Consider the following 21,136-nt stretch of genomic DNA (forward strand, 5'->3'; position numbering starts at 1 on the left):
GTGTTGTGCTTCTTGCTCACACCGAGACAAAAAAAAAATGAATTAGTGAAGAAGAGAGATTGGATGTCTGTAATGAACTATAATTGTCTCTTTGTTTCATTTTACGTAATCGAATGCAGCAGAGTTACTCTCTCTGAATCTGTTTTTAATGAGGAAATTGCAGGTTGAGTTCATGTTAATTAAAGCAGTGTCTGTGCTCTTTTTTTTAATGGCAGTCTGCCTGTTTTTTTTCTTCTAGTTATATAAAAATCTAGTTTTATACATATAAATATTATAAATTATATCATAAATAAACTATATATATACAGGTGCTGGTCATATAATTAGAATATCATCAAAAAGTTCAAAAAAATTTATTTCACCAGTTCCATTCAAAAAGTGAAACTTGTATATTATATTAATTCATTACACACAGACTGATATGTTTCAAATGTTTATTTCTTTTAATTTTGATGATTATAACTGACAACTAAGGAAAATCCCAAATTCAGTATCTCAGAAAATTAGAATATTGTGAAAAGGTTCAATATTGAAGACACATGCTGCCACACTCTAATCAGCTAATTAACTCAAAACACCTGCAAAGGCCTTTAAATGGTCTCTCAGTCTAGTTCTGTAGGCTACACAATCATGGGGAAGACTGCTGACTTGACAGTTGTCCAAAAGACGACTATTGACACCTTGCACAAGGAGGGCAAGACACAAAAGGTCATTGCAAAAGAGGCTGGCTGTTCACAGAGCACTGTGTCCAAGCACATTAATAGAGAGGTGAAGGGAAGGAAAAGATGTGGTAGAAAAAAGTGTACAAGCAAGAAGCTGGAGTCAGTGCTTCAAGAACCACTACGCACAGACGTATGCAAGACATGGGTTTCAGCTGTCGCATTCCTTGTGTCAAGCCACTCTTGAACAACAGACAGCGTCAGAAGCGTCTCGCCTGGGCTAAAGACAAAAAGGACTGGACTACTGCTGAGTGGTCCAAAGTTATGTTCTCTGATGAAAGTAAATTTTGCATTTCCTTTGGAAATCAGGGTCCCAGAGTCTGGAGGAAGAGAGGAGAGGCACACAATCCACGTTGCTTGAGGTCCAGTGTAAAGTTTCCACAGTCAGTGATGGTTTGGGGTGCCATGTCATCTGCTGGTGTTGGTCCACTTTGTTTTCTGAGGTCCAAGGTCAACGCAGCCGTATACCAGGAAGTTTTAGAGCACTTCATGCTTCCTGCTGCTGACCAACTTTATGGAGATGCAGATTTCATTTTCCAACAGGACTTGGCACCTGCACACAGTGCCAAAGCTACCAGTACCTGGTTTAAGGACCATGGTATCCCTGTTCTTAATTGGCCAGCAAACTCGCCTGACCTTAACCCCATAGAAAATCTATGGGGTATTGTGAAGAGGAAGATGCGATATGCCAGACCCAACAATGTAGAAGAGCTGAAGGCCACTATCAGAGCAACCTGGGCTCTTATAACACCTGAGCAGTGCCACAGACTGATCGACTCCATGCCACGCTGCATTGCTGCAGTAATTCAGGCAAAAGGAGCCCCAACTAAGTATTGAGTGCTGTACATGCTCATACTTTTCATGTTCATACTTTTCAGTTGGCCAAGATTTCTAAAAATCCTTTCTTTGTATTGGTCTTAAGTAATATTCTAATTTTCTGAGATACTGAATTTGGGATTTTCCTTAGTTGTCAGTTATAATCATCAAAATTAAAAGAAATAAACATTTGAAATATATCAGTCTGTGTGTAATGAATTAATATAATATACAAGTTTCACTTTTTGAATGGAATTAGTGAAATAAATTTTTGAGTTATTCTAATTATATGACCAGCACCTGTGTGTGTGTGTGTGTGTGTGTGTGTGTATATATATATATATATATATATATATATATATATACACACACACACACACACACACACATCTACATATATACAAAGTTATATTTTTATATTAAATATGTTTATTATATAATTTATTATATGTATGTATGTATTTTTATGCGAGGTAAAATAAATATGTATTATTTATATTGTATTATTTGTTATTATATATATATATATATATATATATATATATATATACACACACATATATATATATACATACATACATATTGAATATTTATTATTATATATTATATCATTATTCTATGTAGGGGTCACAGGGATATTATATTATAGTATATTTTAATATATTATATTATATTTTATTATATTATATTATATTATATTATGTGCTGTCAAAATTAGTGTGTTAACGCATTTAATACATTTTTTCAGTTTAACGCGTTCATTCATAAAAAGATGCCATTAAACAAATATTTAATATTTAAAGTTGTTTCTACATTAATTTGGAAACTGTGAAATTATTACAATATAAAAATATAAAAATCTCCAATGCTTTTAATCCCGATTAAATACAGAAAAAATGTGTGATTATATTATATTATATTATAAATTACATTAGTTATTATTTTAGTAACATGTACATGTGCATCACAGACAGTTTGATATAATGTATTACAGAAACAAAATTTATAACTTATTAATATCAGTAGTGCTCTTTATATATGAATTTTTTATGACTTATTTTCAAATGTATAATGTCTTTGCTTTACTCTTGTTGGGTGGTGTGGTGCTTATTGTAACCTTTAACTATTTCATCTGTCCTTCATGCATATTCATATCGTTGTTTCTGTAGCTTTGATTACATAACTGATAAGTTACGTTTAGTTTGTGTGTGTGTGTTTCTTATCACTGTGGCCTTGGCTTGATCGTCATCTGCTCCTTGATTCAGTGTGTCTGCTGTGTTGTGTTGTATTCCTCCACGCCTCTAATTATCATGCTGAAATCTCAGATGCTCCTCTGTCCAATACTTATCTGCTGATGCAGCGTTTCTCCTTTTCCCAGGGCTGGGCTGATTTTTGTGCTTTCTCTCTTGCAGGCTACACACACAGGGATGCGCTCCTACATTTACAAACAAAGCTCTGTGATTGGCTCGCAGGCGGAGCACACTGGGATGAGGACGTACTATTTCAGTGCGGACACACAGGAGGACATGAATGGCTGGGTCAGGGCCATGAACCAGGCTGCACTGATGCAAACACATACGGTGAAGAGGTCAGTGAGTCACAAAACTTTCCGAAAACATTTTCTTATTCAGTATTTTGGTCTTTCTGGCCAGGACGAATATCTAAATATCATTAAAACAAGATAAATTTACTTCAGAAGTATTTACTTAAGACTTGGCATATGCTTTTTGTATCAACAAATACTTTTTTCTTCTTGTTTTAAACATAAAACTCATAGCATAATGATGGTAGGTTTAGGTGTCAGGTTAGGCCATAGAAAATATCATTAACCTGATATAAAATCAGTGGAATTCTATGCAATGTCCTCACTAATATAGTGAAACAAGCGTGTGTTTGTGTTTAAAGGAGTACTGTTGAGTGCAATCTTCTCCAGCATGTGTCAAGGGATGTTGTGAGTCTGTAAGTGTTTGTCGGGCTGTCAGTCTTGTTGATTGACAGCGATGCTACAGTGTGTCTTGTTCTGTCAGTGCAGAAGACCAGATGGGTGCTGAGCAGTGACTCAGCTTTCTGTCTCTCTGCTGTCTGAGCCGGCATCACTTCCTCGAGTCAGTCACTGAGTTCAAGCTCAGCTCAGATGTTGGTTGAGTACTCTAGTAGACGAAATGACCAAAATACCCATCTCTAGTTTAGATACTAGAAACATGAATAGGAAAAATCTGGGATCACACTATTTAGGATTGTCAATCCCAAACACAAGCTATGTTTACATGGACATATTTTGTGATTGGAATGAATTAATTCCGATTGATGAATTCGAATGTAGTGTTTACATGAACGCTAAATAAAGTGATCAGGTTTATGTGCGTCTTTATACACCGATCACGCATTATTTACATTATGAGTGTAACATTATGAGCACTGACAGGTGAAGTGAATAACACTGATTATCTCTTCATCACGGCACCTGTTGGTGGGTGGGATATATTAGGCAGCAAGTGAACATTTTGTCCTCAAAGTTGATGTGTTAGAAGCAGGAAAAATGGGCAAGCGTAAGGATTTGAGCGAGTTTGACAAGGGCCAAATTAGGATGGGTAGACGACATCTCCAAAACTGCAGCTCTTGTGGGGTGTTCCCGGTCTGCAGCGGTCAGTATCTATCAAAAGTGCTCCAAGGAAGGAACAGTGGTGAACCGGTGACAGGGTCATGGGTGGCCAAGGCTCATTGAAGGCTGGCCCGTGTGGTCCGATCCAACAGACGAGCTACAGTAGCTCAAATTGCTCAAGAAGTTAATGCTGGTTCTGATAGAAAGGTGTCAGAATACACAGTGCATCACAGTTTGTTGCGTATGGGGCTGCATAGCTGCAAACCAGTCAGGGTGCCCATGCTGACCCCTGTCCACCGCCAAAAGAGCCAACAGTGGGCACGTGAGCATCAGAACTGGACCACGGAGCAATGGAAGAAGGTGGCCTTGTCTGATGAATCACGTTTTCTTTTACATCACGTGGATGACCAGGTGTATGTGCGTCGCTTACCTGGGGAACACATGGCTCCAGGATGCACTATGGGAAGAAGGCAAGCCGGTGGAGGCCGTGTGATGCTTTGGGCAATGTTCTGCTGGGAAACCTTGGGTCCTGCCATCCAAGTGGATGTTACTTGACAGTAACCACCTGCCTAAGCATTGTTGCAGACCACGTACACCCTTTCATGGAAACGGTATTCCTTGGTGGCTGTGGCCTCTTTCAGCAGGATAATGCTCCTGCCACAAAGCAAAAATGGTTCAGGAATGGTTTGAGGAGCACAACAACGAGTTTGAGGTGTTGATTTGGCCTTCAAATTCTCAAGATCTCAATCCAGTCGAGCATCTGTGGGATGTGCTGAACCATCAAGTCCGATCCATGGAGGCTCCACCTCGCAACTGACAGGACTTAAAGGATCTGCTGCTAACATCTTGGTGCCAGAAACCACAGCACACCTTCAGGGGTCTAGTGGAGTCTCAACGGGTCAGGGCTGTTTTAGCAGCAAAAGGGCCAACACAATATTAGGAAGGTGGTCATAATGTTATGCCTGATCGGTGTATGTCACAAGCTTCAAATATACAGAGTTTCATACTATTCTCCTACATAGTTTCTTTTCTTTGCTTTAAAGAGCATACTTAATATTTATTAGTTTTGGGTCCTAGTTAGGAGACAACGAGCAGACGAACATTGTGCTGTGCTGCTTATATTTATCAAGCAATAAAACGCCCTTTCTCGGTGGATGAGAATCCGAAACAAGGACTGATGGGATGTTGTCCTGCTCCACTTAACAGACTATGAGTGGAAGGATGATTTTAGAATGACACAACAGTAATTTATGACACATTATTCAATAATAACAACAGCTCTTTCCATGCATCATTACATCATTTCTACGTCATTGCACATGCGTAGTACTTTCCAGTTTTGGTTTTCAATCCAATGAATCCAATGTTTACATGTCCTCTCGTTCGGATCAGAAAAGGTTTAAACCACCCCTTACAATCCGAATGAAATTTTAATCAGATTTGGCATTCGATTCATTCCGATTAACATGGTTACAAGTGACTTTTTTTTATTCAGACTGTGCTACTAGTCCGAATGCAATCGGATTATTAGGGTCCATGTAAACGCAGCTACTGACTGTGTGATCATAGGCTGCATAAACAAGTATGTGGTTTGCTTACAGTTACTTTACAGTTTGGCTATCTCAAACATTGATGTTTTCCTTTGACATGCTTGTTTCCCAATTTCAGCCATGAAAGACTGAATAGTTAGCTGGTGATGTCGTTAACCAAGGCACCAAATTGGGATCATGGCAGGATCTTTGAGTTGTCATAGCAGCCCAACACTAATGAGACCGGTGTCAGCTTGAGCTGGCAGTCAGCCAGGCAGAAAATTCGACTGTGATAGTCCAGGATAAAAACGTCATCTTTTTTCATAACTCTATTTAGAGATTCGTGGAATGGCTTTTCATTCTCATAGATGCCCTTATGTTCTCCTTTGTCAGAGTTTTATTGCATATACTATTTGTTTGGTGATTTGAATGGGATCAGTCATGCTTACGCCTTGGCGTTTCATGTCTGACTGTAGGAATGTGGGATTTTATATTTTCTGAGAATCTCTGTTGGCTTTGTTTTGCGTCCAGCCTATTTGCACATGTGGCTATTTGTACGAGTACTATGAGTAATTCATCTGCGATACGCCCACATGAAGTGCACATGAAATTTGTTCCTAATAGTAACCTTTATTTGGATAAATCATACTCGAACAGTTTTAACACCCTTGAGAAAAAGAAGTGCACTTAATTGTATTGAATGTACACTTGTATTGTACTTCAAATCTTATATTTAATCAACTTTATATGCAGATAATATAATATTAATTTACGTGTATTTAAAGATAGTACATTTTAATGTTTCTTAACACACACAAGTACACTTTTGAATAAATGTATTTTGATGTGTTGACTAACATACTAAAGCACATGTAAAGTACTAAAGTACAGTAACTGTAGTGTGTGACTTGATATTAAATTTAAAGATAATATATTTTATATGTACTAAATTGCAACTTCATCTTTACTAATGTGCAATTGCAAATATATTTAAATACAAGACTTCAATAGAAATGACAATAAAATACGTTTTATATTGTCAGTACATTTTGCAGTAAGCTTTAACCATATTTTAAAGACAATAGAAGTAATTATGACATTTCATATAAAGATATATACTTAAGTCATACTTAATTGGGTTCAAAAACTAAATTTAACTATTATACATTTTCAGTGTCCAAAAACATGAAGTATATTCTTTTCAAGTATATTATTTCCGTAACAAGTACTCTTTTTAAAAGTATGCTAATGTATAATTATTTTTCACAAGGGCACTGCTGAATATAAATATTGGTATAAATGCATATCCTTATCAAACAATATTTGAACAATTACATCTCTAAATACTGTAGATATTATCAGGCCTAAAGTAACAGCTGTTCATGTTAAAATGCAGATGGAGATTTGTCTGTTGTGGACTTTGTGTGTGTCTGAATGCAAAGAGCCACTAGAGGCTATTTCTTTTTAGTCTGCGCAGCTTCAATATTATTAGTCTGAATGTAGAGTGAGCTCCAGTAGAGATAGCCAAGCTCCCAGCGGCCATGTCTTTTCCAAATGTAGATTCACTTTGGGCCTGATTTAATCATGTCACATTTAGACTGCTATATACAGACAACTTGAAGCTGGAATTAATTTGACATGCTAGTATTGAACTGTAGATTTCCTTCCGCAGTCCTTGGTTGAAGAAACCAAGTAATGAGTTTTTGCAAAGTTTAACAGACTATTTAGTGCTCACTGTAGCTGTAAGGCTGATCATATAGAATACTTCAGCACTACATTTACCTTTAAACTGCAATTGTCTGACTTTTCCCTCTGTGAAGGACAATTATATTAACTATATTTAAGCAGTGAGTCATTAACAGCAGCTTGAGTGCAGATGTCAAGCTATTAACTACGGCTTGGGTGGTTTCTGTGCAGATTGCTTAAACAGCGGCATAAGAAAATAGCTCAACACTTGAGGGACTAAAGCCTGACTTTAAAAAAATAAATAAATAAACACATACATTAACTTAACATTTCATTTTTAATAGCTCAGTGCAACCTTGCGGTCCCTATTAAATCAGTGTACTTTACTTGAATTACCTAGTGCACAGCTCGTTGAAATATTTAGATCTGATTGGCCGATTGTTATACATTGTTAGTCATAGTTCGTGAGTTGTCATACATAGAGATTTTTTATGTATTACATAATACACAACACTTATTAATCATAAGGGGATAGTAAGGGGCGCATCCTCCCTCAAATTGAGCACTGGCTACAGTCCAAGGGTGTTCTGGGTGGTTGCCAGGGTGTTGCTATGCAGTTGCTAAGGTCTTCTGAGTGTTTTTTTTTTAGGGTGTTGTGGGTGGATGCCAAAGCATTGCTTTTTTTTTTTTTTTTTTTTTTTTTTTGGCAAAGATGTATTGTGTGTTTAACAGGTTTCTGTGCAATTGCTAGGGTGTTGTGGGTGGTTTCTATGCAACTGCAAAGGTGTTCTTTTTTAGTGGGTTTAAATGCAGTTGCTAGGGTGTTGCCATGCAGCTTCTAAAGTGTTCTGTTTTTAGTGGGTTGCATTGCATTTGCTAGGATGTTGTGAGTGATTGCCATGGCATCATGTTTTGGTGGGTTACCATGCAGTGTTGTTTTGGGTGGTTGGCAGGATGTCACTATGTGGCTGCTAAAGTGCACTAAGTGTTTTTGGTGGGGTGCTATGTAGTTGCTACTGTGCTCTGGGTGGTTACCAGGGAGTTACTATGCGGCTGTTGAAGTGTATTCAATGTTTTGGGTGGGTTGCCAGGTTGTTACTAAACAGTGGCTAAAGTGTTCTGAGTGTTTTTGTTGGGTTGCATTGGGTGTTGTGGGTGGTTGCCAGGGTGTTACTATGCGGCTGTTAAAGTGTATTCAATGTTTTTGGTGGGTTGCTATGCAGTTGAATTGGTGTTGTGGGTGGTTGCCACGTTGTTACTATGCTGTTGCCAAAGTGTTCTGAGTGTTTTTGCTGAGATGTTGTGTATGGTTACCAGGGCTTTGTAAAGTGTGTAGATCCTGGAGCTTAAAGAGACTAGAGTTGTGAATCTAAAATAAGACTGGTCAGTTTACAGTGATGGATATATTTAGCTTCGTGAGCAGATTCCCTCATGTGTGAATGCTGGTCAAGACTCTATTCTGTGGAATGTTGTTAATTTAACAGACCTGTCATGTGATCCAGCACTATGATAATAGCATCATATAAGAGATGTCATAAAACTTCGCTGACCTTTGCACATGCCATATTTTTGCCACACAGAGAGGAGTCGGATCATCCAGACCAAGTGAACATTTCTGAGAAACTCAAGCAGCAGGCCGTGCCTCAGACCAACCACATCAACAGCTACGTGATTCCAGAACCGGAGGTTATCCAAAGTGACGGGCCGCTTGAGGAGAAGCAGGAGGGATTTGTTGGAGAGGTGGAGATCCAGGTTGCTCAAAGAGAGATTGAGCAGGCGAGGGGTAAATCTCCAGCAAGCAGGATAGTGGAGGTGGAGGTTTTAGCTCCAGCTTCAAAACCAGCATCCCACGTTCCCTCTCGAGCTCCTTCCAGGGCTGTGTCGACCCCGCCAGTGGTGATGAGGAACGGTACGTCCGTAGAACAGAACGGCATACCTGGGTATCAGAGGGGTCCGACACCTTCGTCTCAAACTCCAATTCAGGTACAGAGGAAGAGTGCGCTGGAGAAGGTGGAGAACTGGGTTAAAGTACAGAAGGAAGAACGCCAGGGGTGAGTCTGCAAACACATACGCACACATTACTATTTTATTGTTTTTGAATGAAGTCTCTTATGCTCACCAAGGCTGCATTTATTTGATCAAAAACACAGGGGAAAAAAAAGTAATATTGTGAAATATTATTACAATTTAAAATAATGTTTTTCTATTTTAATATACTTTAAAATATAATTTATTTCTGTGATGTAAAGTTGAATTTTCAGCATCATTACTCCAGTCTTCAGTGTCACATGATCCTACAGAAATCATTCATATATGCTGATTTATTATCAATGTTGGAAACAGTTGTGTTGTTTAATATTTGTTATAACGTGTTATACTTTTTTTAGGATTCATTAATGAAAAAAAAGTTAAAAAAGAACAGCATTTATTTAAAATAGAAATCTTTTGTAACAACATACACTACCGTTTAAAAGTTTGGGGTCAGTAATGTATATTTTTTTCTTTTTTTAAAAGAAATAAATACTTTTATTTAGCAAGGATGTGTTAAATTGATAAAAGCGATAGTAAAGACTTATATTGTTAGAAAATATTTACGTTTAAATATTTACGTCTACGTTACATAGTAATTAAAAATAGTAATGTGTCCAAACTTTTGTACTGTGTGTATATATTCAAATTCAGTCACAAATGCACATATACAGAGTAGCTGCTAGATGTTACTGTAAAGTCATGAGTTGTATCTCCCCCTAGTGGTTAAGATCATAATAAATCATCACAGAATACAACACCCAGTATCCAGTTTGTCCTTAAAGTCAACATAAGACGATATTCACAACAATTTACTTTCATAATGTGCCATATTTCAGAGTGAAATCTTGTGATATTTAACAAGAGAAGTCTCGTCCTTTTTATTTTTTAGGCATCTGGATTTGTTTGGTTTCTGAAAATTGGTCACTATACGACAGGAAATAAATATTTAATGTAACAAACGGATTGGTGATGTCAAAAAGAAAAGTCGTTTCAGAGGTGGAACTAGTTATTATAGTTTGAAAAATGATTACAAACACCCTTTTCCCCTTTAGAATGACATGCAATAATGAATTCTGTTCAACAAGACTTGGGTTGTTTATTATATATAAATAAATAAAAGTACACTACCATTCAAAAGTTTTAGGGCAGTTTTTTTAAAGAAATTATTACTTTTATTCAGCCAGAATGCATTAAATTGATCAAAAGTGACAGCAAAGACATTTTACAAAAGATTTCTATTTTAAACACTGTTTTCAACATTGATAACATTAAAAAATGTTACTGAAGCAGCAAATCAGCATATTAGAATGATTTCTGAAGGATCATGTGACACTGAAGACTGGAGTAATGATGCTGAAAATTCAGCTTTGAATCACAGGAATAAATTACATTTTAAAATATATTAAAATAAAAAATGGTTATTTCAAATTATAATAATATTATAAATAAATGCAGAAAAAAAAGACTTCATAAACATTAAAAAAAACGTACCGACCCCAAATTTTGAACGGTAGTGTATAAAATATATATAACATAAATAGTTTTAATTTTGACTTTGACTTCAATGGCTCTAAATACCCATTCATTTTTGTCTAAATAATACATAAATGTAACAATACATGTTAAAAATAATAATTTTGTTATCACAGGTTTGTTTCTACCGATGGCACAATCCCACGTCGGACCCCTCCAATTCATCCGAAGTACGGCACAATAGACAAGTACCAGTCTTTACCAAAGACCACACGGCAAAGCCCACTAACTGCTCACCGTCAGTTACCCAGTGAATACAAATATTCCCATGACCGGCTGAATCACTTCCAGCTGACCCACGGCCACACCCAGCGACCCGTGGCGCACGACAACACCGTGTGGCAGCTCTACGAATGGCAACAGAGACAGCAATATCGGCACGGCAGCCCCACCGCCCCCGTCTACACTCCTGCTCCAGACTACTCCACCGCCGTATCCTCCACCAGAGTCAACTCAGACGTGTCTCGCTCCATTTCCGTGCCTCCGACCCTAGCAGACATCCCTCCACCTGGGCCACCTGGGCCCAGACTGCTGTCTCCACGCAGACCCCACACACCTGCAGAACGGGTTACAGTCAAACCTCTGGAGGACCGAACCACCGTGGAGGTGCCTCCATCAAACTCTCCTCACCGGTTACGCTCCTATAAGGTCAGTAGGTGACAAGCACAACCACCCACATGTTTATCCATCACATCACAAACCACTGGCAATAGTGGTATTCACAATAAAGCCTGTGGGAATGTGAAAGCTTGTGAGGTTAAGCAACGTACATTACCATACAAAAGTTTGGGGTCGATACGATTTTTTAAAATGGTTTTTGAAAGAAGTCTCTTCTGCTCACCAAGGCTGCGTTTATTTAATGAAAAATACAGTAAAAACAGTAATATTGTGAAATATTATTACAATTTCATATAACGGTTATCTATTTGAATATATTTTAAAATGAATTTATTCCTGTGATGCAAAGCTGAATTTTCAGCATCATTACTCCAGTCTTCAGTGTCACATGATCCTTCAGAAATCATTCTAATATGATGATTTGCTGCTCAACAAATATTTATGATTATTATCAATGTTGAAAACAGTTGTGCTGCTTCATATTTGTCCTGCTAACTATTAACTATGATTATTTGCCTCAATAGTCTCCTAATTACTGCTTATTAATAGTTGTTAAGTTTAGATATTGGGTAGGATTATGGGATGTAGAATATGGTCATATAGAATAAGTGCTTCATAAGTACTAATAACCAGCCAATATCCTAGTAATATGCATTCTAATAAGCAACTAGTTAATAGTGAGAATTGGACCCTAAAGTGTTACCAAAAATGTCTTTACTGACACTTTTTTTTATTGAATGCATCCTTGCTGAATAAAAATATTAATTTCTTTAAAAAATCTTGCTGATCTTTTGAATGGTACTGTATAAAATATGAAACTGACCTTAGCCAAAAACTCTACTTTAAAAGAGAAGATCTCGAGTCTGAAAGAAGCAAGCACTTAGAGTCATCATGATGGATGTTAATACTGCTCAGAAACTGATCCTGATCAAATAACACCAGCCTTCAATGTTTTCAAACTGCCAGCATTAGTCCATCTGTCGTAATTCAGCATGAATTATCAGTGGTGTGTTTGTAATGGAACGAGTGCCAGAGTGGGATGATTTATATATACTTCGTTTGCTTCATTTAATATTTCTGTCTGTCTTTTATAAAGCTAGTAACCATCTCAAATGGACTTGAAACATTACTGAATCCATGATCACTTGAAAGGTTTATTGAAAGTTATTCAAATTTATATTTTGGTGTGTATACTGACATTGTTACGTTTAGCAGGCACTTTCACTCAACTGTGCAAGGTTATTTTGGTGTTTTTGACATAAGCACATACTGGAAAACAAAAGGTTAAAGCTCCATTCACACCAAGAACGATAACAATAACTATAATAGTGTCCACACCAGCAGACGATATCATTCTGTTTATTATAACTTATGTTATGTCTTTTGCTGCTTTAAATGCTCAAGCTCTTTAAAGCAGGATGGATTCTGATTGGCTGCCAATGTTTTTATCATTATTGTTACAGTTGTGGTGTGTACTCTTATCTTTAGAACTATATCTTTATCGTTACAGTTATCGTTCTTGGTGTGAACGGGCCTTAATATTGGTGTTTTAATGAAGTATACCCTGCTGTTCAAAAGTTTGGGGTCAGTTTTTGGGGTCAATGCTCACCAAGGCTGCATTATCAAAATACAGTAAGAACAGTAATATGCTGGCAAAAAATATGGCTGCCGTCGCACCATCCAAGTGGATGCTGCACATTGGTGGTGATTGAGGAGATTCCTCCTTCCATATGTAAGGCGCTTTGTAAATGTAATGAATTATTATTATTATTATTAAAGCGAAATTTTCAGCATCATTACTCCAGTCTTCAGTGTCACATGATCCTTCAGAAATCATTCTAATATGCTGATTTACTGCTCAAATAATTTCAGTTGTGCTGCTTAATATTTTTGTGGCAACCGTTATACATTTTTTCAGGATTCTTTGATGATTAGAAAGTTTAAAAGAACAGACATTTATAATTTTGTAAAATTATTCAGTCTTTACTTTTGATCAATTTAATGCATCCTTGCTGAATATAAGTATTGATTTCTTTCAAAACAAATTGTACTGACCCCAGACTTTTGAACGGTACTGTACAGTATTTAAAATCCATTCATCTCTGTTTTTATCCTTCTGCAGTCGGCCACAATAGAGAGACGCTCAATGCCTCCATCTGGTTACATCACACATACAGTCAGTGCTCCCAGCCTGCACGGAAAAACAGTAAGACTTTTTTCCACACGTTTCTTTTCCAGGGAAATATATATACATATATATATATATATATATATATATATATATATATATATACATATACATATATATATATATATATATATATATTAGTGTTGTCAAAATTACTGACTTCGATAACAAGTCGATAGTGAAATTTTAAAAATGTGCCACTTTGAACGCTGTTGAGCGGATTCATAAACACCTCTGATTGGCCATTGTGTTCACATGCTCAACAGATATGTCTGTGATTGGCTACAATGATCAATGCACGGGAACATTTGAAAGCACATGGAAGTGTTTGAAAGCATTTTGAAAGTGGGAGAAGGAGCGTTTGAAAGGTCCACTGATAGATGCCTGCTTTCAAACGCTCCTGTGTGTATCTGTGTAAGCACTCGGTGAAGAGTGTCATTGATGTCTATTTACAAAATGTTTTTGAAGCGTTGATCATTGTAGCCAATCACAGGCATATCTGATGAGCGTGTGAACACAATGGCCAATCAGAGGTGTTTAGGAATCCGCTCAAAGCGTCACATTTTTAAAATTTCAGTATCGACATGGTATCGAAGTCGGTACTTTTGACAACACTAATATAAATATATATATATTACTGTTTAGTTTGTCTATTTTGTGCTGCTGTTAAAAGCAGATTTCAGCAATCAAAAAAAAAAAGAACTTCCTGGACAAGTTTCACGTCATGATCCTCTGCTGGTGGAGCCAGTCCTCTTGTTTTGGTGCCTGTAATGGGCATTTGTATAAATAATCTCATCACATAACTCTCTCTCTGCCTTAATCTTAACCTCACAACCTGTGGTCCAGCCGGAGGAGCTCACCCTTCTCCTCATCCAGTTACGGAGACACCAGGCCATGATGGCAGGTGTGCGCAACGATGCGCTGGCCCACCTCCAGCAGTTGTCTCGGGTGAAGGTCAGGGCTCGGCCTGCCCAGTCAGCACCTCTCATTACTAGCCTGCAGCCTGTAGTCTGCCTCTGCTGCTGTTATTTACCCTGCCTGGCTCTCGTAGCTCCTGTGGCTTTATTACATGATGCTTCTCTGTATTGTAGCATGGCATGTCATGCTAGGGGCTGCATCTGGCTGTCCCACCATCGGCATGAATTGTATATGTAACTGTTCTGAGGTATTATGCATACTACATGAGTATGCTCTGCTGTTGCTCCAAAGTCTGAAAATGCAAAGATCAAAAATGTTTGCTTGCATGAAGTAGGTGTACGCGGGAGACTGGGGTCCCCATGAAACCTTAATGTTCTGGTTAGACCTGGTTGCAGGATCAGTGTTAAATTATTTCAACAGTAACGTCATACTAAACATGCTTTGTTAATGTACCAATAATATATGTGCAGAAATGTGTTGATCTATATCAGTGGTTCCCAAACTTTTTAGAGTGGTGTTAAAGTCCTTCTGCGTACCCCCTCTGAGACTGCGTCACACCTTTTCCATTAAAGTCCCCCTGTAGTCAATAATTTTATCCCTAAACTCACCAAAATGACATATTTAAATGTTTTTTCCTGTGAAAAAAATAAAGTCTTCATGCCTTAAAATAGCTTGAATGTAACTCTACACCCTTGCCTCATTTAGTATACGCCGGTCAATGAATATGCAAATTAGCCCCGCCTCCACTCACTCGCACAAGCTCAGAGATTCACTCAGTTAACTTACTGAGGTAAATGCCGCACTATGGTATCGCTCTTTACAACATCGGACACATAACGGTAATAAATATGATTAGCTTTTTGCCTGACTATGTTATCAAACAGCTAATAATGTGTTGCTAATGTTACACAAACCATGTTCCCATTTGCCATCTGAGTCAGACAGCTGCCTTCTCACAATCAGTATCCTTACAAACGCTTTGAACAACTCAGAACGTCAGTGGAGAAAGGCATATAGTTCATCATAACATCGTAATATACATCATACACCCACCATACTGCTAAATCTACACAATTTTTCATATCAACAGAAAAATATACCAGGATAACCTGGCTTCTCTCGAAACTCCCCTGATAGTTTGCTGTTAATGATATGCCAAAACCCGCCGGCACATTGACGTGATTGGTTACAAGGTGATTGGTTTGTGATGTCACAGGCACCAGCAATGGTGTTGACATATGAATTTGTACATGGATTGTCTTAAAGCATATTAAAACACCACATAGACATATAAACGACATTAAAAACTTGATTTTCACCACAGGGGGACTTTAAGTGACAATATTTGCCCCCTTAAATTGATTTTCAGGTGTATTTATTACCTTTTATAAAGCCAAAGTTTTTCTAGCCCTATTAAATGTATGTAATGTTTTATGTCAAATTCTTAAAATTCCATTAATTGAATTATTAATATAATAAATAAAGAAATAAATTAAGCTCAATAATTCCAATCAAATGAAATCAGTATCAAAAAAAGCCATCTTTGCACTCATCGAGATGTGCTTGGTTACAAACATTCTTCCAAATATCTTCCTTTGTGTTCAGCAGAACAAAGAAATTTGTACAGGTTTGGAACAACTTGAGGGAGGAGTAAATGATGACAAAATTTTCTTTTTTGGATGAACTATCCCTTTAAATATTGAACTAAAACCGCCAATAGGTGGCAGCAAGTCGATCTCTATGCACAGTTTGTGTCTATATTTGTTCTTCATGCTAGTAAGTGCTAAAACCCACTTTTACAAGGGTACATCATCAAGAATGGCAGTAATGTAGCGCGATTTGCTAAGGCAGCATACTCTGCACGCAAACTATTATATGCATGCTGCTTGTGTGGATGCAGTCAGTTTTGACCACAAATGATGAGGTAATTTGATTGAATGTTTGCATTTGACCTTTTACGGCAATACCATTTTCTTGTTTTTACACTAGAGGTGGCATTTTGCCTGTTTCAAATACATGCTCAGTTTTAATGTTATTTTAAGGTGGGTTGTAGAACAGCAAAACTCAACATTTTGTTAGTGTACCCCCTCTGTCACCTCAAATACCCCCAGGGGTTCATGTAACCCAGTTTGGGAACCACTGTTCTTTATTTCTATATTTATTCTATATTACCTTGGTTATTCAATGAATCAAGAACCTAATGTCAATGTGCCAAAATCATTTTCTTAATCTGCACTTTTGTCTTGTTTTCCTATATATATATATATACAGTATCTCACAGAAGTGAGTACACCCCTCAAATGTTGGTAAATATTTTATTATATCTTTTCATGTGACAACACTGAAGAAATGACACTTTGCTACAATGTAAAGTAGTGAGTGTACAGCTTGTATAACAGTGTAAATTTGCTGTCCCCTCAAAATAACTCAACACACAGCTATTAATGTCTAAACCGCTGGCCACAAAAGTGAGTACACCCCTAAGTAAAAATGTCCAAATTGGGCCCAATTAGCCATTTTCTGTCCCCGGTGTCATGTGACTCGTTAGTGTTACAAGGTCTCAGGTGTGAATGGGGAGCAGGTGTGTTAAATTTGGTGTTATCGCTCTCACTCTCTCATACTGGTCACTGGAAGTTCAACATGGCACCTCATGGCAAAGAACTCTCTGAGGATCTGAAAAAAAGAATTGTTGCTCTACATAAAGATGGCGTAGGCTATAAGAAGATTGCCAAGACCCTGAAACTGAGCTGCAGCACGGTGGCCAAGACCATACAGCGGTTTAACAGGACAGGTTCCACTCAGAACAGGCCTTGCCATGGTCGACCAAAGAAGTTGAGTGCACGTGCTCAGCGTCATATCCAGAGGTTGTGTTTGTGAAATAGACATATGAGTGCTGCCAGCATTGCTTCAGATGTTGAAGGGGTGGGGGGTCAGCCTGTCAGTGCTCAGACCATACGCCACACACTGCATTAAATTGGTCTGCATGGCTGTCATCCCAGAAGGAAGCCTCTTCTAAAGATGATGCACAAGAAAGCCCGCAAACAGTTTGCTGAAGACAAGCAGACTAAGGACATTGATTACTGGAACCATGTCCTGTGGTCTGATGAGACCAAGATAAACTTATTTGGTTCAGATGGTGTCAAGCGTGTGTGGCGGCAACCAGATGAGGAGTACAAAGACAAGTGTGTCTTGCCTACAGTCAAGCATGGCGGTGGGATATTCTGGGGCTGAATGAGTGCTGCCGGCACTGGGGAGCTACAGTTCATTGAGGGAACCATGAATGAGCAGAGCATGATCCCCTCCCCTTCAGAGACTGGGCCACAGTGCAGTGTTCCAACATGATAACGACCCCAAACACACCTCCAAGACGACCACTACCTTGCTAGAGAAGCTGAGGGTATCTAAACCCTATTGTGCATCTGTGGGGCATCCTCAAATGGAAGGTGGAGGAGCGCAAGGTCTCTAACATCTCTGGTGAACTCCATGCCCAAGAGGGTTAAGGCAGTGCTGGAAAATAATGGTGGCCACACAAAATATTGACACTTTGGGCCCAATTTGGACATTTTCACTTAGGGGTGTACTCACTTTTGTGGCCAGCGGTTTAGACATCAATGGCTGTGTGTTGAGTTATTTTGAGGGGACAGCAAATTTACAGTGTTATACAAGTTGTACACTCACTACTTTACATTGTAGCAAAGTGGCATTTCTTCAGTGTTGTCACATGAAAAGATAAAATAAAATATTTACAAAAATGTGAGGGTTGTACTCACTTCTGTGAGATACTGTGTATATGTATATATATAAACATCCCTAAAAAAACTAATTTACCCAAGAAGCAAAATTGCATAATATATTAAGACTTATTTTTCTAGATCTTTTTAGGTTTATGCTTAAAATAAAAACTATTTACTGCCAAAGAAATTGAAAAAAAAAAAGTTTAATTCAAGATTTAATTCCTATGAAATATACAGTGTATTCTCTTCTTATCTTACCCAATTTTGCTTCTCAAGTAAATTTACACTGCTGTTCAAAATTGTGGTTAGTACAGTTTTTTAAAAAGAAATTAATTACAAAGTGAGAGTAAAGACATGTTTAATGTTACAAAATATTTCTATTTCAAATAAATTCTGTTCTTTAGAAATTTATATTGATTGAAGAATCCTAAAAAAAAATGTATCACGGTTTAAACAAAAATATTAAGTCGCACAACTGTTTTCAACATTTATAATAATAATAATAAGTGTTTCTTGAGCAGCAAATCAGCATATTAGAATGATTTCTGAAGGATCATGTGACACTAAAGACTGAGGTAATGATGCTGAAAATTCAGCGCTGCCATCACAGAAATAAATTACATTTTAAAATATCTTCAAATAGAAGAGTTATTTTAAATTGTAATAATATTTCACAATATTACTGTTTTTGCTGTATTTTTGATCAAATAAAGAGACTTATGCTTTCAAAAACATTTTAAAAAAAAAATCTTACCAACCACAAACTTTTGAACGGTAGTGTATATAACTATCATTTGCATGGAAATGCAAACAATATGCAAACGGGGATCTGTGGTATCAAGACAGTAGTGAGCAGTATGTCCCAAAGCTTGTGTATCAGGTGCATAGCCAGCTATTGCTTTAATGCTAGTGCAGTGTTTGATTAAATAGCCTAATGAATAGATAACACAACTGATTTGTGTTTATTGAAGAGTTGAAGAGTGTCAATTGAAATTGTTTCTCCTTCTACACAGGCTGATGACACATACATGCACTTGAAGAAGGACCTGGACTATTTAGATCTGAAGGTGGGACCTCTCCTTCTCTGTCTCTCTATTCCTGTCTTACCTTCATCTAAAGCCTTCTGTACTAAAACACTAACACAGCACAGAAACCTCACTTAGGGGCGAGGAATCAAGAATTTGTTTATATTTAGCATGTTAATGGTTAACTGGCATAATCAGGAATTACACACTCTCAGAATGTTAATGATAATAGTAATGATCCAGTCGAAGGTCCTCCTTTGACTATAACTGTCTATCTCCGTTTGCCACAGATGAAAAGTTTAGAGCCATTGATCCTCATGGTTCACAGTGTGTTACAAACCTGCACTGCGGGGGGTTTGAGACCACTCTGGAACGTAAGCACTGTCAGCATCCAGAGTGTCTGCATTCCCATTGCTTTACACGGTGCACATAGCTTTGTGTTGGCGCAGGCCTGGCACCTGCACGCCTATCCTTCCTGCCTTTTGTGAGAGAGATGTTGTGCTGTGGGTATGTGTGCTTGATTGGGTTGATGAGACGGCAGGTCTGGATGGGACGGGCTAGCTCAGCGCATGTGCAGGGAATGACCCACATTTAGCCAGCTGATTCTCCAGTTCATTCTGTTTCTTTCTTAATCAAACTATTTATCTCATAGGATCCATCTTATTTGTAGCTTTCCAGATATTCTGTATGTTGTAGCCAACCCAGGCTCAGTGAAAAAACATGGCATAATTTCTGCGAAATTATATTATGTCGCTGCTTGCGAGTTTCACGCTCAAAGTTCAATGCGAAGGGAGATATTTTCTTTTACAGAAATCACTTTTTAAGGACTACAACAAATGGCTGGTGTCCCTATAATGAGCTTCTTCTCAGGTTGGTGACATCACAAACCACAAAATGTACATAAACCCTGCCCTCGAGAACACGCAACAAAGGGGGTGAGGCCATGTTGGGCTGCTTTAGAGAAGAGGAAGAGTTGTTGTAGTAGAGTGTTGTTGCCATGCCGCCATTTTACGCCAGACTGCTTCACAAACGAGGGTCAATTCAATGCTGGATTTGCACAAAAGATTAACATGACGGCACATGCTAGTGGATGAGTTGAATCAACTCCACAGCAACTACATAAATTTATCCACTAACCATTCAGAAATGTCCAGTTTCATTCTAAAAGTTGTAACTTCTTCCTGAATCTCTCCATCAGTGTCCGACTCTGGTTTGACCAATGTAAGGCTGAACACCGTTACTGACAATCCTCATTTTGGCTGCGTGAGATTCTCCAGCTTTGTTGTTGTTGAGCAACCGAAGTGTGAGCTGTTAAAGCTCCGCCCTCTTCTGGAAAGGGGGCTGAGAGAAGCAGCTCATTTGTATTTAAAGGGACACACACAAAAACGGCGTGTTTTTGCTCACACCCAAATAGGGCCAAATTTGACAAGTTATAATAAATGACCTGTGGGGAATTTTGAGCTGAAACTTCACAGACGCATTCTGGGGACACCAGAGACTTACACAACACTATTTTCAACTAAAAACAGAAAACTTTTAATGCGTTTTGGCCGTTCATTTACACTAAAACTGCATTTTGGTGGCCTGAAAACGCAAACTTTTGAAAGCGGGTTTCAAAGTGCAAGTTTTTGAAAACGGTCTCCGTGTAAACAACAAAAACGCGTATCTGTGAAAACGATGATGTCGTGCACATGCGCATTACATGTTCAGTCTATAGTGTTTCATCGCCATCTAATG

At 37.9% G+C, this 21,136-nt stretch overlaps 1 protein-coding gene across 15 annotated transcripts in view; it reads left to right on the forward strand.

The window, feature by feature from the left end:
• The window catches only part of plekha7a (pleckstrin homology domain containing, family A member 7a), a 99,631-nt gene that overhangs the window by 63,986 nt on the left and 14,509 nt on the right, over positions 1–21,136 (forward strand). For 5 of the 15 annotated variants that reach the window (XM_051869914.1, XM_051869920.1, XM_051869923.1 and 2 more), the window contains 7 exons: positions 2,948–3,123; positions 8,933–9,403; positions 11,033–11,564; positions 13,657–13,740; positions 14,569–14,676; positions 19,388–19,441; positions 19,690–19,773. In XM_051869914.1, the coding sequence (XP_051725874.1) occupies positions 2,948–3,123; positions 8,933–9,403; positions 11,033–11,564; positions 13,657–13,740; positions 14,569–14,676; positions 19,388–19,441; positions 19,690–19,773 (1,509 nt within the window). The remainder of the gene's footprint in view (positions 1–2,947; positions 3,124–8,932; positions 9,404–11,032; positions 11,565–13,656; positions 13,741–14,568; positions 14,677–19,387; positions 19,442–19,689; positions 19,774–21,136) is intronic. The other 10 variants (XM_051869917.1, XM_051869921.1, XM_051869918.1 and 7 more) reach the window with 7 other exon arrangements.

Source organism: Ctenopharyngodon idella, chromosome 18 (assembly GCF_019924925.1).
Source record: "Ctenopharyngodon idella isolate HZGC_01 chromosome 18, HZGC01, whole genome shotgun sequence".
NCBI classification, from domain to species: domain Eukaryota; kingdom Metazoa; phylum Chordata; class Actinopteri; order Cypriniformes; family Xenocyprididae; genus Ctenopharyngodon; species Ctenopharyngodon idella.